We start from the raw sequence: 25,862 nt of genomic DNA, 5'->3' as shown, positions 1-25,862 counted from the left end.
TCTTTTGCACTAGTTTTTGATTTTCTACAAATGTATCATGAAAGTAAACCTAGTCACAAAAACAAACCATAGCATGAAGTTTCTCTGATCTAGCTGACAAGACTGTCATGCATCTAAAGAGTCTATTCACACCTACAGTATCCTGCGCATATTTGATGCACAGGATTTAAAGGGAACCAATCATCAGATTTTACCCTATATAATGCTTGGCAAAGCATTATATAGGGTAAAATTGTTGTCCTCACCATTCCCGGGGGACGCTCCTGCCACCAGGGATGGTTAAGATATGAAGTTATAAACTAGTCACCGCCGCCGTAAGTAGTCACAGTAGCAGTCGCTCTTCTCACCAACTCCCGTTCTTCGTCCGGCAGCGACGCCCCCTCCGCTTGATTGATGGGCCGCGTCATTGTTCCGCTCACTGAACAGACGGAGCAGAGTGATGACGCTGCCCATCAATCAAGCGGAGGGGGCGTCGCTCCCGGCCAAAGAACGGGAGTAGGGGAGAGGAGCTCCCCGCCCAGGTGACTACTTACGGCGGCGGCGGTGACTAGTTTATAATTTCATATCTTCACCATCCCTGGGGGCGGGAGCATCCCCCGGGAATGGTGAAAATAAAGATTTTACCCTATATAACGCTTTGCCAAGCGTTATATAGGGTAAAATCTGATGATTGGCTCCCTTTAAAGCAGATTTTTTGCTGCAGATTTTAATGTAAACTAACTGAATGAACACAGCATAAAATCCTGCAGCTTCAAATCCTGCGAAGGATACTGTACATATGACTCCAGTTCAGGGTTTGTTCACAAAGGGGGATTCTATTGTGAACTGACAGTGTGTTTCCCGCTGCGAGTTGGATCGGGAGCAGGTTCTCTGAGGTAGATTTTCGGCAGCCAGATTTCCACAGGGGATTTTTGGCTGCAGAATCTGCCCCGGACAGCCCGTCCCCATTGAAATGCACAGCGGAAAATCACTGCAAGTTCGCAATCAAGTCCGTCTGTGTGAACAAGCCCTAAAGCTGGATTCACAGTTGTTTTGTTATTGTATGACAGCCTCAGTTCGTGTGGGATATCGCAGCTCAATTTCATAATTGGAGCCAACTCTTAATACTACACACAGACAGGTGAGGCGCTGCTTGTGGAAGAAAAGTTGTTTTTCTAATCCTGGATAACCCCTTTAATGTTCGGCACAGCTGTACAGTCATGCTCTTTATGGAAGAGGAGGAATAAGCCGCTGCCAGACGTTTATCTCTACAACAAAGGGTTGTGCAGTTGAAATCCAACATACCTGATCTTTCTGTACAATGACATTATATGTTGGGGAAACGTCAGCTGAATCCGACTGTTCTTAAGAAACAATTATCAAATATAATCAGGATACTACTGGAGATTCGGGGAGCATTCATACACAGCATTTTTAGTGGGTAGTCTCTGCTGAAGTTTAGAAGTGGACCCCGCTGGAAGACGTCCAAGTCCTATTATTTCCCTATTACTTGTAAATCTACTTAGCCCTTGGATCAAAAACAGCTACATAAACTACAAAACATAAAAGATAGTGTTTGAAACCCCCTAAAATTAACCTGTAACCTAATTATTATTATTTTTTTTGCTCGTGAACAGTACTCGCCATTTACACCATTTTATAATAATAAAACAGAAATTGTTTCATACACCAACAATAGAGAGCATAGGATACAGCAATACATTAATTGCAATACCAGCTACTGTATGTAGTTTATCTGTTCTCCTGCAATAGTTATAGGGTCCAGTACGTGGGATGTATAACGAACTCTCTCACCTCTCTGACATACCCCATTTCCAGTCCTGGAACATTTCTATGGTTTCCAAGCATTGTGTGGAAAAACAGGGAGGGAACTTTTCCAGGGAATCGAGAAGGTTGTGTCCCCCGGTGAGATGGGGGAACCACCGGCAAAAACTTCTTGACCGTGAGGTTTACTGGATCATCATGCTGGAGAGTAGATACCCCAAAAGTTTAAAGTCAGTACGTGGTTCTTCACTATTAAGAATAACATATGGCCACCTAGTCCCATGTTATTGCAGTTAAGTCCCTTATACACTATAGATATGCTGGCATTCTGGAGTTGGTAACATAATATTTGGATTGTATTTTGTTAGATTGGATTAGTAATATACCATATTGTTTATAATTCAAATATACATTTTATCATAATCATTATTAGCTTGTCAGTTTTCCTGGGTTTCACATCTATATAGGGACGTATGTATATACAGTGACCCCCCCCCCCCCCCCCCCCCCGACCTACTATAATTTCAAAATGCGATGGCCTCTCAGAGGCCATCGCATGTTGAAGGTAGCATCAACATACGATGCTTTTATATGTCGGGCCATCGCATAAACGGCTATCCGGCAGCGCAGATTGCGTCAGCAGCCGCCATATAGCCGTTTCCGGTGCCCCCTGTGGTCCGCTGACGATCCCTTATCTGTCCTCGGGGCTCTGGCGCGTCCTCCTCGGGATCCCCTGCATCGTCGGCCTCTCCATTGTCGTCATCACGTCGCTGCGCACGCCGTCCCGTCATCCAATAGGAGCGACGTGCGCAGCGACGTAAGAGCGAGGATGCCGTGGAAGTAGAGGCCTTGCCAGAGCGTCGGGGACACCCGGGGACGCGGCAACCGCGATGGAAGTCGACATCCAGGCCAGCGGTGACAGTCCGGAGAGGCGGGGACAGGTGAGTACAACTTCTTATACCAGTGGTCTTGGTATAGTATAGTATGAAATACTGAAAATGTTCTCATTAAAGCAATTGCTAAATCTATTGGTTTTGCATGCTTTACAACATATCAAAAGGTTTTGCATCTGAAAGTGCCCATTTAAGAAATCAACAGTGGAACCATCCCTTTCGGGTTTGGCCACATTTACTGTAAATTTAGCCAAAACATGTAAACTACCGGCAGGTCAAGTAAATTTGACAAGGGCCAAAGTGTAATGGCTAAGCCATTTGGTCCGTGCATCTACAAAATGACAGGTAAGGACAACAGGCTCACCGATGCATGTTAGGAGTGAAGGTTAGCGCCCGCCCCTTGTTCTGATCCCACAGAAGAACGACTATGGCATACTTGGGAAACAAGTATGGCATCCATGTAGATGTTACTTTGACATGTACTCCATACCTAAACATTGTTACAGAACATATACATGCCTTCTTGGCACTGGTATTCTCCAATGGCAATGCTCTTTATCAGCAGGATAATGTACCTGGTTACTATGCAAAAATTGTTCTATAATGATTTAAAGGAACACTGCATCTCCAGTTGTGGCATCTCCTGGTCCCATGCTGCAAGATGTCAGAAAGGACCTGCCCGCTCAGCCAATAAATGGCAAAGACAGGACACTGCTGTGGCCCGTGACCGACTGTGTGGGCAGGTCCTGCTCGTCCTCTCATATCAGAAGCAGGCTGAAGAGATGAGCAGGGGGTGACCAGGAGGTGGTCGGGAAGACAAAAGCACCCAAAGCGGAAAAGTTACACAATTTTCGTAACTTCTATTGACTTTGATGGGAGCTGTGCAGAGCTACATTGTTTTATCTAACTCCAGGACAGTAAACAGGCCAGAAAGCCAAAATTAGGAGATAGGAACACCCATTTAAAAGGGTACTCCATTGGGAAAAAGTATTTCAAAGTAAATGGTGCCAGAAAGTTAAACAGATTTGTAAATTACTTCTATTAAAAATCTTAATCCTTCCAGTACTTATCAGCTGCTGTATGCTCCAGAGGAAAAAGTTGTGTAGTTCTTTTCAGTCTGACCAGTGCTCTCTGCTGCCACCTCTGTCTGTGTCGGGAACTGTTCAGAGCATGAGAAAATCCCAATAGCGAACCGCTCATGCTAAGGTTAGTTCCTGACACGGACAAAGGTGGCAGCAGAGAGCACTGTGTTCAGACTGGAAAGAGCTACATAACTTCCACTAGAACATCCAGCATATGATAAGTACTAGAAGAACTTCTTTAACAGAAATAATTTATAAATCTGTATAAAATTTCAGACACCAGTTCATTCGCAAATATGGCTACAAAGTGTACAGCCACCTTTAAGCAGCCTGGCTGTCAACGCTCCTTCCATAATTTAAAAGGGAGAACCATGGTTGTGGAGACATCCTGCACACCATACCATGATGATAGTGACTGGCTCCCACCTTTTCTTATCTCAGAAGGCATATCACAAAATGTTCAGAAGGAGAACATAAGTGGGGGTAGCAGAACAGGACCTTTTATGCTCTCCAGAGAAGCACTTTAAAAGGGGTACTCCAGCCTTAATACATCTTATCCTCTATCCAAAGGATAGGGGATAAGATGTCTGATTACAGGGGTCCCGCCGCTGGGGACCCCCGCAATCTGTCAATCAGCACCCACCTTTGCGAGATCTCCACAGTGCTGGAGGCTCCAGGTGTGCAGCGTGACTACCACTGGGCTGGAGTATCGTGACATCATGACTCCGCCCCCGTGTGATGTCTCGTCACACCCCGCTCCCCTCAATGCCAGCAGCGGGACCCCCGCGATCTTACATCTTATCCCCTATCCTTTGGATAGAGAAAAAGATGTATTAGGGCTGGAGTACCCCTTTAACTAAGTATACCAGTAATGAAATTGAAAAACGCTTAGAATAGCCAACCCTATGACATTACCTTTTTTTTTTTTTTACAGCAACAGGAAAAAAAACTGAAATTTTCACCAAACAATTAGGTCTGTGTTCCTAGGACAATATATTTTGGTGATGTTTACAGCTTTAGCTTCAGTGTTCATAAGGACTGTAAAGGACTCCACGTGTTTAGTCCACTAGTTAAGTGACCAATGATGCATGCAGCACGTAGACATTGCTCATTTACTGCATAGAGTGAATAGAGTTCCCTGTACATCATAGAAACACAGGGACATGAAGTAGTACTTGTGATCACATTGCTGGGAGCACACCTATCATTGGCCTCCACTCCTCACAGATACTTTCAAAAAACTCCATGTACTCGGAAATGGTTCTCCAACGAAGGAGCTTCAAAGGCAAAATGTAACTGACTATCAACCATAACGTTATAAACTTTAAGAAGTTCCGTAAACTTCTTGTGTTCCTCCCCAATCCAGAAACGCATGGAGTCGCTGACCTGATACGGAGTGACATGAGTGTGAACTGCAATCCCTGTTTGGGCAAATACCTTTAATATGTCTGGGCAGGTTATCCACGTGTTGCTGCCTCCAGAATGGCCGCCATCAAGCCAATACATGGACTCGATGTTGGCGAGAAAAGAACTGATCTCTATATCTTTTTTGGCTTCCTGCATTTCATGAAGCAGTTGATTCAATACGACGCAGCCTTTGCTAAACCCGATCAGGGTGAAGGACAGAGAACCCTTTACAGATGGCAGGCCAAGGTGAACTGTAGGATCCTTGGAGAAACTAGAGATGTCCCCTTCCTCAGGGTGGCAACCATTGGTAGAATACCCCAATTGACTGTAGTCTCTGTTAATGATATACTTATTACTTTCTGAGAGAAGTAGGTTTTGAGCCATAGTGAAAGCATTCACAAGCAATGAATAAAGTTGCTTGAAAGCTCCCAGTTCCGTGTTGTGCTTCGGCGCGCCAAACATATTACTGGACACAAAGTGGTCATAGCAGCTGAACTTGTGGAGGTGCATGCGAGACGGCTTTATTATCCAGATATAGCTGGAGGGGAACCGTTCAGAAAGGATATGGGAAATATCTTCCAGGCTCCAGCACTTCCACTGAAAATTGTCCGGGTGATCCGCCATGGTTTCTCTGTAATTCTAAAAGTAAAATGAAACAAATACAGTTAAATATCTAGCAGGAAAAAGCTGCTCCAAGTTTTGACAACTTTCTATACATCAGTGTTTCCTAATCTGGCAGCCTAACTGTTGCAAAACTACTGCTCCCAACATGCCTGAACAGCTGAAGCAACCAGGACCCACGGCTAATGCAGGACATCGCCGATTGGCATTAACCCAGCAAATTTGATCGCAGCGCCTAAAACCGTAGCTTGGTGGAGCTAATTGGAACATCTGCAGGAAAAAAATCGTGGGGTTCCTATCAGCTGAGAGGATGACGAGAGAGGCCTTATCTGCCGTCTTGTCACCCTATGGGCGCCCCAATGCAGGAAGCCATGTAACCTGTAGCAATGGAGCGCCGATAACACCGATCAATGCTTTTCTTTGCAGCAGCATTGTTCAGTGTTCACAATCTAAAGATTGCTTGTAATAGTTCCCTATGGAGACTAAAAAACAGTGGAGGCAAAAAAATTAAATAAATAAATAATATATGCCTCTTCCCTAATAAAAGTTAGAATTACCCCCCCCCCCCACCTTTATACATTTTTCCTACCCCGTTCTAAAAATCATTACGCATCTTTTGCGTCGCCAACTGTACTTTGTAATGGCATCACTTATTTTATAACAATCTGTGGCGAAACAAAAAAAATAAAAAAAATTTTGTGGGATGAAATAAATAAAAAAAAATTCCATTTTGCTACTTTTGGGGGTTCCCATTTCTAGGCAGTGCACTTTTCGCAAAAAAATTACAACTTATCTTTATTCTGTAGGTCCATACGGTTACAAGGATACCCAATTTATGTAGGTTTTATTTTAACTACTTTAAATAAATCCTAAATACATCCACCAAAATTAGTATGGTTTAAAAGTGTCATATTCTGACCCCTAACTTTTTTTTTTTTTTCTGCATATGGGACTATATGAGGGCTCATTTTTTTGTGCCATGGTCTGTAGCTTTTATCAGTACCATTTTTGTTTTGATGGGACTTTTTGATTGCTTTTTATTAATATTTTGATGGTATATGAAGTGACCAAAAATGCTAATTTTTTTTTTTTTTATGTGTACGCCATCAATTGTGCGGTTTATCAAACCTTATATTTTAATAGTTCGGACATTTATGCACACGGCGATACCACATATGTTTATTTTTATTACATTATTTAAAAAAATGGGAAAAGGAGGGGTATATTTAAACTTTTAATAGGCAAGGGATCAATTCACTTTTATAAAAAAAAATATATATATTTTACCCATAGGGGACTATAACATGCAATCTTCTGATTGCATATACTGATCAATGCTATGCCATAGCATTGATCAGTGTTCTCGGCACTCTGCTGCTCTAGCTTGCTGAGCAGGCTTGGAGCAGCAGATCGATGATCAGATGACCAGGAGGAAGGGAAGGACCCTTCTGTCGTCCAGTAAGCTCATAGGGACATCGCGATAAAGTTGGGACAGACGCTATCAGCTCCGCTGAGCTGCCGGAATACTTTTGGTTTTATTTTAGACACCGCAATCAACTTTGGTCGCGGCATCTAAAGGGTTAATGCCGGGCATCGCCCCGAGTCTGTGTTGCTATCAGTGAGGCTCTCCTGCAGGTTTAAGTCTGTGAAGAGAAACACTTCCTGATTTCGGACTCCTGCCAGGCTGGGAGACCAAACTCACTGTATTAATTGTGTCAGGGAACAGAACAGAGCAACCTAGTGGCCGTTTTTTCTTTTACATTTTAAACATATTGATGCTGAAAATTTTAAAAGCAAGTGAATAGGAAAGTGTCTGCTTATTACACAAGGAACACTATATTTAAAAGTTTTATTTGGTGACAGGTACTCTTTATAAAAGTAGTAAAATAAAAACTAAACCTATATATGTTGGGTATTATTTTTATTGTGTGGACCTACAGAATAAAGATAAGGTGTCAGTTTTCTGAAAAGTGCACTGCGCAGAAACAGAAGCATCCAAAATGTATAAAATGGTGTTGGTTTTTTAACATTTTGCACCACAAGTAATTTTTTTTGTTTTACCGTAGTTTTGGTGGTAAAATGAGTGATAGCATTAGGATGAAAAAGGTGGAATAAAACATAAGTGCAAAAATGAAAAATACCTCTGTCCTTAAGAGCTTAAAGTACAGATCTTAAAGGGGTATTCAAGGAAAAAACTTTTTTTTATATATATCAACTGGCTCCAGAAAGTTAAACAGATTTGGAAATTACTTCTATTAAAAAATCTTAATCCTTTCAGTACTTATGAGCTTCTGAAGTTAAGGTTGTTCTTTTCTGTCTAAGTCCTCTCTGATAACACCTATCTCGGGAAACGCCCAGTTTAGAAGAGGTTTGCTAAGGGGATTTGCTTCTAAACTGGGCGTTTCCCGAGACAGGTGTCATCAGAGAGGATTTAGACAGAAAAGAACAACCTTAACTTCAGAAGCTCATAAGTACTGAAAGGATTAAGATTTTTTTTATAGAAGTAATTTCCAAATCTGTTTAACTTTCTGGAGCCAGTTGATATATAAAAAAAAGTTTTTTCCTGGATAACCCCTTTAATACACAAAAAATAAAGGAAATTAAAATAAAGGAAACACTAAGATAACACATCCTAGATCTGAATGAATGAACTAAATCGTATGAAATACTTTCATCTTTACATAGTTGAATGTGCTGACAACAAAATCACACAAAAATTATCAATGGAAATCAAATTTATCAACCCATGGAGGTCTGGATATGGAGTCACACTCAAAATCAAAGAGAAAAACCACAATACAGGCTGATCCAACTTTGATGTAATGTCCTTAAAACAAGTCACAATGAGGCTCAGTAGTGTGTGTGGCCTCCACATGCCCGTATGAACTCCCTGCAACGCCTGGGCATGCTCCTGATGAGGTGGGGGATGGTCTCCTGAGGGATGTCCTCCCACACCTGGACTAAAGCATCCGCCAACTCCTGGACAGTCTGTGGTGCAATGTGCCGTTGGTGGATGGAGCGAGACATGATGTCCCAGATGTGTTCAATCGGATTCAGGTCTGGGGTAGGGGTGGGCCAGTCCATAGCATCAATGCCTTCCTCTAGCATGAACTGCTGATACACTCCAGCCAGATCAGGTCTAGCATTGTCTTGCATTAGGAGGAACCCAGGGCCAACCGCACCAGTATATGGTCTCATAAGGGGTCTGAGGATCTCATCTTGGTACCTAATGGTAGTCAGACTACTTCTGGCAAACACATGGAGGGTTGTGCTGCCCCCAAAGAAATTCCACCCCACACCATTACTGACCCACCGACTAACCGGTCATGTTGGAGGATGTTTCAGGCAGCAGAACGTTCTCCACGGCGTCTCCAGACATGTGACGTCTGTCACATGTGCTCAGTGTGAACCTGCTTTCATCTGCTAAGAGCACAGAGCACCAGTGGTGAATTTGCCAATCTTGGTGTTCTCTGGCAAATGCCAAACATCCTGCACGGTGTTTGAATATAACCACAACCCCCACCTGTGGACATCATTTTTTTTTCATACCACCCTCATGGAGTCTGTTTCTGATCGTTTGAGTGGAGACATGAACATTTGTGGCCTGCTGGAGGTCATTTTGCAGGGCTCTGGCAGTGCTCCCCCTTGCACAAAGGCGGAGGTAGAGGCCCTGCTGCTGGGTTGTTGCCCTCCTACGGCCTCCTCCACGTCTCCTGATGTACTGGCCTGTTTCCTGGTAGCACCTCTATGCTCTGGACACTACGCTGACAGACACAGCTCGCATTGATGTGCCATCCTGGATGAGCTGCACTACCCGAGCCATGTGTGTGTGGCTTGTAAACTCCGTCTCATGCTACCACTAGAGTGAACCCACCGCCAACATTCAAAAGTGACCAAAACATCAGCCAGGAAGCATAGGAACTGAGAAGTAGTCTGTGGCCACCACCTGCAGAACCACTCCTTTATTGGGGGTGTCTTGCTAATTGCCTATAATTTCCACCTGTTGTCTGTTCCATTTGCACAACAGCATGTGAAATTGATTGTCAATCAGTGTTGCTTCCTGAATGGACAGTGTGATTTCACAGAAGAAGTGTGATTGACTTGGAGTTACATTTTGTTGTTTAAGTGTTCCCTTTATTTTTTTGAGCAGTGTACATGCTGCATATAATCATCATACAGTCACTGCCCTCTATAGCACAGATCTTTATACATGCTGAACATACATAGCATACACAGGTTTTATCCCCTATAGTACAGATCTTCATTCAGGCTGCACTAACATTATACACAGTAATTGCCCCCTATAGTATAGATCAAATACATGTTGATGATTTATTTCCCCCTATAGTATAGATGGGTATGCGTGTTGTATGTAAACATCATGCATTTATTGTCCCCTCTAGTACATATCTTCATCCATGCTACACACACCATACATAGTTACATGCTGAACATACATAGCATACACAGGTTTTATCCCATATAGTACAGATCTTCATTCAGGCTGCACACACATTATACACAGTAATTGCCCCATATAGTATAGATCTGTATGCATGTTGCACATAAACATGCATTTATTCTCCCCTATAGGACATATCTTCATCCATGCTGCACACACACACCATAGTTACTGCCCGCTATAGTACAGATCTTTATCCATGCTGCATGCACACACACACCATAGTTACTGCCCGCTATAGTACAGATCTTTATCCATGCTGCATGCACACACACACCCTAGTTACTCCCCCCTATAGTACAGATCTTTATCCATGCAGCGCACACATCATACATAGTTACTGCCCCCTATAGTACAGATCTTCATCCGTGCTGCACACACACACACACACACACACACAATACATAGTTACTGCCCCCTATAGTACAGATCTTCATTCATGCTGCATACACACCATAGTTACTGCCCCCTATAGTGCAGATCATCCATGCTGCATACACACACACCATATTTACTGCCCCCTATAGTACAGATCTTCATCCATGCTGCATACACACCATACATAGTTACTGCCCCCTATAGCACAGATCTTATACATGCAGTATATACACATCATACAGTTACTGCCCCCTATAGTACAGATCTTATACATGCAGTATATACAGACACATCATACAGTTACTGCTCCCTATAGTACAGATCTTATACATGCAGTATATACACATCATACAGTTACTGCCCCCTATAGTACAGATCTTCTACATGCAGTATATACACATCATACAGTTACTGCCCCTATAGTACAGATCTTATACAAGCAGCAAATACACATCATACAGTTACTGCCCCTATAGTACAGATCTTATACATGCAGCATATACACATCATACAGTTATTACCCCCTATAGTACAGATCTTATACATGCAGTATATACACATCATACAGTTACTGCCCCTATAGTACAGATCTTATACATACAGTATATACACATCATACAGTTATTACCCCCTATAGTACAGATCTTCTACATGCAGTATATACACATCATACATATACTGCCCCCTATAGTACAGATCTTATACATGCAGTATATACACATCATACATAGTTATTACCCCCTATAGTACAGATCTTCTACATGCAGTATATACACACACACATCATACAGTTACTGTCCCCTATAGTACAGATCTTATACATGCAGCATATACACATACAGTTACTGCCCCCTATAGTACAGATCTTATACATGCAGTATATACACATCATAGAGTTACTGTCCCCTATAGTACAGATCTTATACATGCAGTATATACACATCATACAGTTACTGCCCCCTATAGTACAGATCTTATACATGCAGTATATACACATCATAAAGTTACTGCCCCTATAGTACAGATCTTATACATGCAGTATATACACATCATACAGTTACTGCCCCCTATAGTACAGATCTTATACATGCAGTATATACACATCATACAGTTACTGCCCCCTATATTACAGATCTTATACATGCAGTATATACACATCATACAGTTACTGCCCCTATAGTACAGATCTTATACATGCAGTATATACACATCATACAGATAGTGCCCCCTATAGTACAGAACTTATACATGCAGTATATACACATCATACAGATACTGCCCCCCTATAGTACAGATCTTATACATGCAGTATATACACATCATACAGGTATTACCCCCTATAGTACAGATCTTATACATGCAGTATATACACACCATACAGTTACTGCCCCTATAGTACAGATCTTATACATGCAGCATATACACATCATACAGTTACTGCCCCCTATAGTACAGATCTTATACATGCAGTATATACACATCATACAGATACTGCCCCCTATAGTACAGATCTTATACATGCAGTATATACACATCATACAGTTACTGCCCCCTATAGTACAGAACTTATACATGCAGTATATACACATCATACAGTTACTGCCCCCTATAGTACAGATCTTATACATGCAGTATATACACATCATACAGTTACTGCCCCCTATAGTACAGATCTTATACATGCAGCATATACACATCATACTGTTACTGCCCCCTATAGTACAGATCTTATACATGCAGCATATACACATCATACAGTTACTGCCCCTATAGTACAGATCTTATACATGCAGTATATACACATCATACAGTTACTGCCCCTATAGTACAGATCTTATACATGCAGTATATACACATCATACAGTTACTGCCCCTATAGTACAGATCTTATACATGCAGTATATACACATCATACAGTTACTGCCCCTATAGTACAGATCTTATACATGCAGCATATACACATCATACAGTTACTGCCCCCTATAGTACAGATCTTATACATGCAGTATATACACATCATACAGTTACTGCCCCCTATAGTACAGATCTTATACATGCAGTATATACACATCATACTGTTACTGCCCCCTATAGTACAGATCTTATACATGCAGCATATACACATCATACAGTTACTGCCCCTATAGTACAGATCTTATACATGCAGTATATACACATCATACAGTTACTGCCCCTTTGGTACATATCTTATACATGCAGTATATACACATCATACAGTTACTGCCCCTATAGTACAGATCTTATACATGCAGTATATACACATCATACAGTTACTGCCCCTATAGTACAGATCTTATACATGCAGCATATACACATCATACAGTTACTGCCCCTATAGTACAGATCTTATACATGCAGCATATACACATCATACAGTTACTGCCCCCTATAGTACAGATCTTATACATGCAGCATATACACATCATACAGTTACTGCCCCTATAGTACAGATCTTCTACATGCAGTATATACACATCATACAGTTACTGCCCCCTATAGTACAGATCTTATACATGCAGTATATACACATCATACAGTTACTGCCCCTATAGTACAGATCTTATACATGCAGCATATACACATCATACAGTTACTGCCCCTATAGTACAGATCTTATACATGCAGCATATACACATCATACAGTTATTACCCCCTATAGTACAGATCTTATACATGCAGTATATACACATCATACAGTTACTGCCCCTATAGTACAGATCTTATACATACAGTATATACACATCATACAGTTATTACCCCCTATAGTACAGATCTTATACATGCAGTATATACACATCATACAGTTACTGCCCCCTATAGTACAGATCTTATACATGCAGTATATACACATCATACAGATACTGCCCCCTATAGTACAGATCTTATACATGCAGTATATACACATCATACATAGTTATTACCCCCTATAGTACAGATCTTCTACATGCAGTATATACACACACATCATACAGTTACTGTCCCCTATAGTACAGATCTTATGCATGCAGCATATACACATACAGTTACTGCCCCCTATAGTACAGATCTTATACATGCAGTATATACACATCATACAGTTACTGCCCCCTATAGTACAGATCTTATACATGCAGTATATACACATCATACAGTTACTGCCCCCTATAGTACAGATCTTATACATGCAGTATATACACATCATAAAGTTACTGCCCCTATAGTACAGATCTTATACATGCAGCATATACACATCATACAGTTACTGCCCCCTATAGTACAGATCTTATACATGCAGTATATACACATCATACAGTTACTGCCCCCTATACTACAGATCTTATACATGCAGTATATACACATCATACAGATAGTGCCCCCTATAGTACAGAACTTATACATGCAGTATATACACATCATACAGATACTGCCCCCCTATAGTACAGATCTTATACATGCAGTATATACACATCATACAGGTATTACCCCCTATAGTACAGATCTTATACATGCAGTATATACACATCATACAGTTACTGCCCCTATAGTACAGATCTTATACATGCAGCATATACACATCATACAGTTACTGCCCCCTATAGTACAGATCTTATACATGCAGCATATACACATCATACAGTTACTGCCCCTATAGTACAGATCTTATACATGCAGCATATACACATCATACAGTTACTGCCCCCTATAGTACAGATCTTATACATGCAGCATATACACATCATACAGTTACTGCCCCTATAGTACAGATCTTATACATGCAGCATATACACATCATACAGTTACTGCCCCCTATAGTACAGATCTTATACATGCAGTATATACACATCATACAGTTACTGCCCCCTATAGTACAGATCTTATACATGCAGCATATACACATCATACAGATACTGCCCCCTATAGTACAGATCTTATACATGCAGTATATACACATCATACAGTTACTGCCCCCTATAGTACAGATCTTATACATGCAGTATATACACATCATACAGGTATTACCCCCTATAGTACAGATCTTATACATGCAGTATATACACATCATACAGTTACTGCCCCTATAGTACAGATCTTATACATGCAGTATATACACATCATACAGTTACTGCCCCCTATAGTACAGATCTTATACATGCAGCATATACACATCATACAGATACTACCCCCTATAGTACAGATCTTATACATGCAGCATATACACATCATACAGTTACTGCCCCTATAGTACAGATCTTATACATGCAGTATATACACATCATACAGTTACTACCCCCTATAGTACAGATCTTATACATGCAGTATATACACATCATACAGATACTGCCCCCTATAGTACAGATCTTATACATGCAGTATATACACATCATACATAGTTATTACCCCCTATAGTACAGATCTTCTACATGCAGTACACACACACATCATACAGTTACTGCCCCCTATAGTACAGATCTTATACATGCAGCATATACACATCATACAGATACTGCCCCCTATAGTACAGATCTTATACATGCAGTATATACACATCATACAGTTACTGCCCCTATAGTAAAGATCTTATACATGCAGCATATACACATCATACAGTTACTGCCCCCCTATAGTACAAATCTTATACATGCAGCATATACACATCATACAATTACTGCCCCTATAGTACAGATCTTATACATGCAGTATATACACATCATACAGGTATTACCCCCTATAGTACAGATCTTATACATGCAGCATATACACATCATACAGTTACTGCCCCTATAGTACAGATCTTATACATGCAGCATATACACATCATACAGATAGTGCCCCCTATAGTACAGATCTTATACATGCAGTATATACACATCATACAGTTACTGCCCCTATAGTACAGATCTTATACATGCAGTATATACACATCATACTGTTACTGCCCCCTATAGTACAGATCTTATACATGCAGTATATACACATCATACATAGTTATTACCCCCTATAGTACAGATCTTCTACATGCAGTATATACACATCATACAGTTACTGCCCCCTATAGTACAGATCTTATACATGCAGCATATACACATCATACAGATACTGCCCCCTATAGTACAGATCTTATACATGCAGCATATACACATCATACAGTTACTGCCCCTATAGTACAGATCTTATACATGCAGTATATATACACATCATACAGTTACTGCCCCCTATAGTACAGATCTTATACATGCAGCATATACACATACAGTTACTGCCCCCTATAGTAAAAATCTTATACATGCAGTATATACACATCATACAGTTACTGCCCCCTATAGTACAGATCTTATACATGCAGCATATACACATCATACAGTTACTGCCCCCTATAGTACAGATCTTATACATGCAGCATATACACATCATACAGTTACTGCCCCCTATAGTACAGATCTTATACATGCAGTATATACACATCATACAGTTACTGCCCCCTATAGTACAGATCGTATACATGCAGCATATACACATCATACAGTTACTGCCCCCTATAGTACAGATCTTATACATGCAGCATATACACATACAGTTACTGCCCCCTATAGTAAAAATCTTATACATGCAGTATATACACATCATACAGTTACTGCCCCCTATAGTACAGATCTTATACATGCAGCATATACACATCATACAGTTACTGCCCCCTATAGTACAGATCTTATACATGCAGCATATACACATCATACAGTTACTGCCCCTATAGTACAGATCTTATACATGCAGTATATACACATCATACAGATACTACCCCCTATAGTACAGATCTTATACATGCAGCATATACACATCATACAGATACTGCCCCTATAGTACAGATCTTATACATGCAGTATATACACATCATACAGATACTACCCCCTATAGTACAGATCTTATACATGCAGCATATACACATCATACAGATACTGCCCCTATAGTACAGATCTTATACATGCAGCATATACACATCACACAGATACTGCCCCTATAGTACACATTTTTCATGCAGCATATACACATCATACAGATACTGCCCCTATAGTACAGATCTTATACATGCAGTATATACACATCATACAGATACTACCCCCTATAGTACAGATCTTATACATGCAGCATATACACATCATACAGTTACTGCCCCCTATAGTACAGATCTTATACATGCAGTATATACACATCATACAGTTACTGCCCCCTATAGTACAGATCTTATACATGCAGTATATACACATCATACAGATACTACCCCCTGTAGTACAGATCTTATACATGCAGCATATACACATCATACAGATACTGCCCCTATAGTACAGATCTTATACATGCAGTATATACACATCATACAGATACTACCCCCTATAGTACAGATCTTATACATGCAGCATATACACATCATACAGATACTGCCCCTATAGTACAGATCTTATACATGCAGTATATACACATCATACAGATACTACCCCCTATAGTACAGATCTTATACATGCAGCATATACACATCATACAGATACTGCCCCTATAGTACAGATCTTATACATGCAGCATATACACATCACACAGATACTGCCCCTATAGTACACATTTTTCATGCAGCATATACACATCATACAGATACTGCCCCTATAGTACAGATCTTATACATGCAGTATATACACATCATACAGATACTACCCCCTATAGTACAGATCTTATACATGCAGCATATACACATCATACAGTTACTGCCCCCTATAGTACAGATCTTATACATGCAGTATATACACATCATACAGTTACTGCCCCCTATAGTACAGATCTTATACATGCAGTATATACACATCATACAGATACTACCCCCTGTAGTACAGATCTTATACATGCAGCATATACACATCATACAGATACTGCCCCTATAGTACAGATCTTATACATGCAGTATATACACATCATACAGATACTACCCCCTATAGTACAGATCTTATACATGCAGCATATACACATCATACAGATACTGCCCCTATAGTACAGATCTTATACATGCAGTATATACACATCATACAGATACTACCCCCTATAGTACAGATCTTATACATGCAGCATATACACATCATACAGATACTGCCCCTATAGTACAGATCTTATACATGCAGCATATACACATCACACAGATACTGCCCCTATAGTACACATTTTTCATGCAGCATATACACATCATACAGATACTGCCCCTATAGTACAGATCTTATACATGCAGTATATACACATCATACAGATACTACCCCCTATAGTACAGATCTTATACATGCAGCATATACACATCATACAGTTACTGCCCCCTATAGTACAGATCTTATACATGCAGTATATACACATCATACAGTTACTGCCCCCTATAGTACAGATCTTATACATGCAGTATATACACATCATACAGATACTACCCCCTGTAGTACAGATCTTATACATGCAGCATATACACATCATACAGATACTGCCCCTATAGTACACATTTTTCATGCAGCGCACACGGCTCTGGACACGTGACAGCCTGTACACACGGCGTGCGCTTGGAATCACCTGCACGTCTCCCGGGAAATAGAGCACATGATGCGGCCTCTGAGCTCCGGTCCGGGGCAGGCTGACCAGCACGTCGTTAGTCTTCCCAGGCTCAGTCCCCGGCACACTTGGGAGCCTGAACAGGGAGCGCGGATCCCGCATGGCGCTCACCCCCGCACACATGCTGATCACTCCGGCCACCGTGCGAAACAGCAGACGGCGAGCAGAGCGCAAGGCTGTACGTAAAGTGCGCATGAGGCTGCGGTTACTATGGTTACTGAGGAACGATCAGGCCACGTCCTGGTAAGCTACAGGACCTTTGCTATGTCACGATCATGTGACCAGAAGGGAGGGTGTAGTGCTAGGCTACAGAATAACTTTCACATCACAGCCAGTAGGAAATAACATCTACAAGTGTTTCCTAACCAGGGTTCCTCCAGCTGATGCAAAACTACAACTCCCAGCATGCCCGGACAGCCAAAGGCTGTCCGGGCATGCTGGGAGTTGTAGTTTTGCAACATCTGGAGGCACCCTGGTTGGGAAACACTGCTCAAGAACCGGAAGTGGGGTGTGCAGCAGGGTTACCATGGGGTCTTTTTTTTAGGTATGAGGGCTCAAAATGATTTGTGGGGCGAAATTGAAAAAAAGCTAACATTTTGGAGGCTTCTGTTTCTACGTAGTGCACTTCTTGGTAAAAATGATACATTATCATTATTATGTAGGTCCATATGATTACGACGATACCCCATTTATATAGGTTTTATATTGTATTACTACCTTTAAAAAATTATAAAGGGAGATTTATCAATGGGCAACCAATCAGATGGCTTCTTTCACTTTTGAAAAGTCCTCTGAAAAATGAAAGAAGCGAGCTGATTGGTTGCTATGGGGAACTCAGCAACATTTCCTCTGGACAGAATGTTGATAAATCTCCCCCCCCCCATAACTTTTTGTACGAAGATGAGCATTAGAGTTGAGCGAACTTACAGTAAATTCGATTCGTCGCGAACTTCTCGGCTCGGCAGTTGATGACTTTTCCTGCGTAAATTGGTTCAGCCATCAGGTGCTCCGGTGGGCTGGAAAAGGTGGATACAGTCCTAGGAAAGACTCCTCTAGGACTGTCTCCACCTTTTCCAGCCCACGGGAGCACCTGAAAGCTGAACTAATTTACGCAGGATAAGTCATCAACTGCCGAGCCGAGAAGTTCGCGACGAATCGAATTTACTGTAAGTACACTCATCTCTAATGAGCATGCCTAAAATAGTCCTCTTCTGACCCCTATAACACTTTTTTTCTGTATACAGAAATGTATGAGGGCTCATTTTGTGCGTCGTTATCTGAAGTGTTTATCCGTCCATTTTTGTTTTGATGGAATTTTTGATGGAAGTTTTGATGGAATTTTTTTACTGGTATATGAACGTGTCACCTTCCTACTGTCCTGTGTCATGGATTTATACAATAAAGTATTCCGTTCAGAAGAGTTGTGCCGTGCTGGAGATTTGCTTATTGGTTACTTTGTTGCGGTGAAGTCCATACCATTCCGTGCATCGGTCCCTGCAAAAAAAAAAAAGAAAACCCTCACTCAATGGCGTCGGACGAAAAATAAAGTTATGGTTGTCTGAAAATGATAACACAAAAAAGGAAAAAAAAGAATTTTGCTCAGAAAAGGAAAAATGGGTTTCACAATAAATGCTGCAACAAAAATGCACCACTTATATAAAGTATAATATGTCACGAAAAAACTAACTCAGAATCGTTCCGCTCAGAAAAAAAGCGTTCTATAGTTCTTACCATTTAAAGAGACACATGTCAATTTTTTTTTTAAAACGAGCCTGGTCATTAAGGTAAAAAATGGGTCCGTCCTTATGGGGTTAATGGCGGACATCAGTGGGATGACTGATGTCCGCCATTATGTATCAGGTCCTGGCTACTGATGACAGCAGCTGGCTGGTTCTGATCACCGTGTCAGGCGGAGCAGTGTTCCCGGAACCTCGCGACATACATGTACATCGCTGTTCCTCTAGTCCTCTAGGGGTTAAACACTTTTTAGTCCATTTACATCAGAACTGGCCAGTTGCTGTAATCAGTAGCCAGAACCTCATGCATAATGGCGGACATCAGTGATCATCATTAACCCCTTAAGGACACACCCATTTTTATATCTTAATGACCAGGCTCTTTAAAAAAAAAAAAAATTGACGTGTCTCTTTAAATGGTAATAACTTTAGTACACTTTTTATGAGCGGAGCGATTCTGAGATTGTTTTTCGTGACATATTGGCCGGCATTTATCATTGTAGGTGTAAGTGAAGCATTTATCATTGTAGGTGTAAGTGAAGCATTTATCATTGTAGGTGTAAGTGAAGCATTTATCATTGTAGGTGTAAGTGATGCATTTATCATTGTAGGTGTAAGTGAAGCATTTATCATTGTAGGTGTAAGTGAAGCATTTATCATTGTAGGTGTAAGTGAAGCATTTATCATTGTAGGTGTAAGTGATGCATTTATCATTGTAGGTGTAAGTGAAGCATTTATCATTGTAGGTGTAAGTGAAGCATTTATCATTGTAGGTGTAAGTGAAGCATTTATCATTGTAGGTGTAAGTGAAGCATTTATCATTGTAGGTGTAAGTGAAGCATTTATCATTGTAGGTGTATAGGTAAAGCATTTTTCTACACCTTTTTTGTGTGTGCTGTAATATGTAGGAGCACCAGATTTATTATATGGTCACATAGTATTTGATACATTTTGTGCAGGTCACATTTTCTGAAATTTCTCTCTTCACATACACCAAAAAGCTAAGATAAGTCTGGGCTGGTCTCGTTTTAGAGACTTTTCAGTGGCATTGCGCCTTTTTTGCACCTTTTCACAAAAAGGCGCAGTTCATAAAACCCTTCCATATCATGTGTATCGCCAAAATCAGTGGATTGCAACTCAAAATCAGCAGAAATGTGTAAACCAAAAGGCGCAAATAAACCCTGCTTGCGCCTTTTTTGCGCCTTTTGTAGACACTTAGTCTAAGGGTCTAAAGAGAATGATAAATGTCAGCTATTGTACTTTATATAAGTGTTGCATTTTTGTTGCAGCATTTATTGTGAAAAACTCAAAAATATTGTGAAAAACTAACATTTCTGGCGGGTCGGTACGATTATGGTGATACCCATTTTTCCTTTTCTGAGCAAAATTATTTTTTTCCCTTTTTTGTGTTATCATTTTCCGACAGCCATAACTTTTTTATTTGTCGTCCGACGCCATTAAGTGAGGGCTTATTTTTTGTGGGACAAGCTGTGCTTTCAATGGTATCACTTTTGCGATACGCGCTACCTTTTGATCTTTTTTATTCCGTTATTCGCACCAAAATTGGCAAATTTTGCACATTTAAAAAAAATATATTTTGTATATATTTTTTTTTATAGTACACATCATTATGGACGTGGCAATACCTAGTATGCAGTGGCATACTAAGGGGGGGGGGGGGGCGGGTGCCACTCACATGGGGGATACTCTACATATACCTATGGGGAAGAGGGGGGGGGGTGTAGCTGCATATACATATGGGAAAGAGGGGGGGGTGTAACTGCATATACCTATTGGAAAGGGGGGGGTGTAACTGCATATACCTATGGGAAAGGGGGGGTTCTGCATATACCTATGGGAAAGGGGGGGTGTAACTGCATATACCTATGGGAAGGGGGGGGGTAACTGCATATACCTATGGGAAAGGGGGGGGTGTATCTGCATATACCTATGGGAAAGGGGGGGGGTGTAACTGCATACACCTATGGGAAAGGAGGGGGGTGTAACTGCATATACCTATGGGAAAGAGCGGGGGTGTAACTGCATATACCTATGGGAAAGAGTGGGGGTGTAACTCTGCTTATACCTATGGGAAAGAGGGGGGGGGAGGTAACTCTGCCTATACCTATGGGGAAAGGGTGGGGTGGGGGGGTAACTGCCTATACCAATGGGGAAGAGGGGGGTAACTCTGCCTATACCAATGGGGAGGAGGGGGGGGGGAATCTGCCTATACCTATGGGAAAAAAGGGGTTTAACTCTGCCTATACCTATGGGAAACGGGGGGGGGGGGGAGGTTTTTATTTAACTCTGCCTATAACTACGGGGAAAGAGGGTGGGGGGACTCTGCTGCTTATACCTAAGGAGAAAGGGGGGGGGGGGTTAACTCTGTTCCTATACCTATTGGGAAGGGGGTTTAACTCTGTAATTAAGTGGGGGGTGCCAAACAAAGGGTCCGCCCCCGTGCCAAATGCTCTAGGTACGCCCCTGCTAGTATGTATATGATTTGTGTGTTTTTTTTATTTTTATGATAATACAGGGCTTTTATTGGGAAAGGGGCATTTATTTAATTTTTTTTACAATTTATACTTTTATTGAAGAACCTTTTATTTATTTGTTTTCACTTTTTACCTGTTATGCTATGCTGCAATACATTTGTACTTCAACACAGTATGACCTGATGAGCGTCAGACACTACAGCCTGTGCGATCCTGCCTCTGGCTGAATCTCACAGGCTTCCGTAGCAGGCATAGCAACCAACGGCGACTCGCGATCGTATTGCGGCGCTGCCGTTGGTGAACAGGGGGAACACCCTTCCCCAGTCAACACCATAGTTCCCTTGATCAGGATTGATCACGGCATCTATGGTATTAATGCTGCCGGTGTGAGGTGGTTTTTTGCGCCCCCGTAGATCCATGCGTCCGCTCCTCCCCCAGCTCTCCGAACATTTCCGAAGCTAGAGCTGGGGCAAGGGGAGGAAGGAGGTACACGCCCCCTCCCTGAGCTCGGCTGGACGCAGATCTCTACGGCACACCCCCTCCCTGAGGACATAGATCTCCACGGCAGGTCCCCTCCCTCATCTCCCCGAGCTGAGGACATAGAGCAGTGCTCTCAATGAGCTCTATGTGTAAAGGGGGACATACTGTACGGGCTAAAGGGGGACATACTGCACGGGCTAAAGGGGGACATACTGCACGGGCTAAAGGGGGACATACTGCACGGGCTAAAGGGGGACATACTGCACGGGCTAAAGGGGGACATACTGCACGGGCTAAAGGGGGACATACTGCACGGGCTAAAGGGGGACATACTGCACGAGCTAAAGGGGGACATACTGCACGGGCTAAAGGGGGACATACTGCACGGGCTAAAGGGGAACATACTGCACGGGCTAAAGGGGGACATACTGCACGGGCTAAAGGGGGACATACTGAACGGGCTAAAGGGGGACATACTGCACGGGCTAAAGGGGGACATACTGCACGAGCTAAAGGGGGACATACTGCACGGGCTAAACGGGGACATACTGCACGGGCTAAAGGGGGACATACTGCACGGGCTAAAGGGGGACATACTGCACGGGCTAAAGGGGAACATACTGCACGGGCTAAAGGGGGACATACTGCACGGGCTAAAGGGGGACATACTGCACGGGCTAAAGGGGGACATACTGCACGGGCTAAAGGGGGACATACTGCACGGGCTAAAGGGGGACATACTGCATGGGCTAAAGGGGGACATACTGTACAGGCTAAAGGAGGACATACTGCATGGGCTAAAGAGCCTGTGCAGTATGTCCCCCTTTACACATAGAGCTCATTGGGAGCACTGCTCTACGTCCTCAGCTCGGGGAGATGAGGCAGGGGACCTGCCGTGGAGATTTATGTCCTCAGCTCAGGGAGATGAGGGAGGGGACCTGCCGTGGAGATTTACGTCCTCAGGGAGGGGAGATGAGGGAGGGGACCTGCCGTGGAGATTTACGTCCTCAGGGAGGGGAGATGAGGGAGGGGACCTGCCGTGGAGATTCATGTCCTCAGGGAGGGGGCGTGTCGTGGAGATCTGCGTCCAGCCGAGCTCAGGGAGGGGGCGTGTACCTCCTTCCTCCCCTTGCCCCAGCTCTAGCTTCGGAAATGTTCGGAGAGCTGGGGGAGGAGTGGACGCATGGATCTACGGGGGCGCAAAAAACCACCTCACACCGGGACTGGCGTGATCATGGCCCCGGCAGCTGCGGTGAGACCCTGGCTGTGACTGACAGCTGGGTCCCGCTGCCGATCTCCTGAACTGCGCGCAGCAGAGCAGGAGCTCGTCAGGACATATGCATACGTCCCAGTGTGCGAACATGTTGGGTGCTGGGACGTATGCATACGTCCTTTAGCGGGAAGGGGTTAACCCTTCAAGTTAGAGAAGTGTACAGTGATTTATCCAGAACAATAAAAGCATAATAAGCAAACAGACATATGCATCTGTCAACAGGGGGTGTTGGTGAGTTATAAGCAGAGAGCAGCCAACATTTGCTAGTGAAGCCAGAATAGGAGTTTAAGTACATCTGGCGAAGAGAATTATTGTCCGGAGAAGAAAAGGTGAGTGTTACCATGAGTCCTGTGTCATGCCATCAGTAAATATTGAGTCTTTGTATGAACTTGATGTATTTGTCTATAAAAGTTTAACCTCTTAATGACTGCCACATAAGAACAGTTCTACTTACTTGAAATATCAGCCTTGGCGATCCTCAGCCCTGGGTTTCCATGGCAGCTGGGAGGTTTTGTGAAGGCATCCAGGCTTGCAATGGATGTCTGTGTACCCGGCCATGCTGTGCTGTGCATGGCGGGGTACATTGCCGGTGTAGTGTACTATACCAGTGATCTAGTGATTGCTGTGAGTCCCTCTGTGGGACTAGTAACAAGTCAAAAAATGTGCATAAAATAAAATGATCAAAAAGTCATATGTAGTCTAAAATGGTACCAATAAAAATGACAAATCTTCCCGTAAAAAAGGAGCCCTCAGCAGGCTGAAGCTACTGGCGTAATGGAATCTGTAGAGGCTACTCCATACAATAGTACACATGTACATGACCAGTGAAAGCTCCCACAGGTAACGTCTTTTGCTCTTCTGATTCTTTTACAGCAGTGCCTTGGTATTCTATCACCATGTACCCATCTACCCAGCAGATCAATGCAGGGTAGATGGTACAAAATACATGTGATGCTTTCCCAGCCATATATTGAAGGGCTATAGGGCTTACAACATTTACAAGTTACACAATCTCCAGGGCTGAACAAATTTCTTATTATTAACCCCTTAAGGACGCAGGGTTTTTCCGTTTTTGCATTTTCGTTTTCTCCTTCTTACCTTTAAAAAATCATAACTCTTTCAATTTTGCACCTAAAAATCCATATGATGGCTTATTTTTTGAGCCACCAATTCTACTTTGTAATAACGTCAGTCATTTTACCAAAAAATCTACGGCGAAATGGAAAAGAAAATAATTGTGGGACAAAATTGAAAAAAAAAAGACGCTATTTTGTAAATATTGGGGCCTTCTGTTTCTACGCAGTACATTTTTCAGTAAAAATTACACCTTCTCTTTATTCTGTTGGTCCATAAGATTAAAATGATACCCTACTTATGAAGGTTTGATTTTGTCGTACTTACCGTATTTTTCGACCTATAGGACGCACCGGTGTATAAGATGCACCCAATTTTTAGGGGCAAAATCTAAAAAAATAAAGATTTTGAACCCAATAGTGGTCTTCAACCTGCGGACCTCCAGATGTTGCAAAACTACAACTCCCAGCATGCCCGGACAGCCGTTGGCTGTCCGGGCATGCTGGGAGTTGTAGTTTTGCAACATCTGGAGGTCCGCAGATTGAAGACCACTGCATAGGAGGTAATACTC

General features: G+C 42.2%; 2 protein-coding genes across 5 annotated transcripts in view; one reads left to right on the top strand and one right to left on the bottom strand.

Moving 5' to 3' along the window:
• Positions 1 to 2,271: 2,271 nt before the first annotated feature.
• On the bottom strand, positions 2,272 to 18,428 carry C8H2orf69 (chromosome 8 C2orf69 homolog). The gene is made up of 2 exons (XM_056536553.1): positions 18,195 to 18,428; positions 2,272 to 5,785 (listed from the first exon to the last, which is right to left on the bottom strand). Exons 1-2 carry the CDS (start codon positions 18,426 to 18,428, stop codon positions 4,973 to 4,975), a joined length of 1,047 nt encoding a protein of 348 aa, XP_056392528.1. The 3' UTR covers positions 2,272 to 4,972.
• Positions 18,339 to 25,862, top strand: part of LOC130285220 (aldehyde oxidase-like) — a 113,561-nt gene continuing 106,037 nt past the window's right edge. Inside the window, exons 1-2 of one of the 4 annotated variants that reach the window (XM_056536550.1) lie at positions 18,368 to 18,476; positions 24,440 to 24,546. Coding sequence is in view for 1 of the 4 variants with exons in the window: in XM_056536549.1 (XP_056392524.1) it covers positions 18,444 to 18,476 (33 nt within the window). In the remaining 3 variants the exon portion in view is untranslated. Of the gene's footprint in view, positions 18,477 to 18,711; positions 18,865 to 24,439; positions 24,547 to 25,862 lie in introns of those variants that run through there. The other 3 variants (XM_056536551.1, XM_056536552.1, XM_056536549.1) reach the window with 3 other exon arrangements.

Source organism: Hyla sarda, chromosome 8 (assembly GCF_029499605.1).
Source record: "Hyla sarda isolate aHylSar1 chromosome 8, aHylSar1.hap1, whole genome shotgun sequence".
Classification (NCBI taxonomy): Eukaryota; Metazoa; Chordata; class Amphibia; order Anura; family Hylidae; genus Hyla; species Hyla sarda.
The sequence above is the reverse complement of the archived record's forward strand: the minus strand, read 5'-3'. Positions and strand labels throughout refer to the sequence as shown.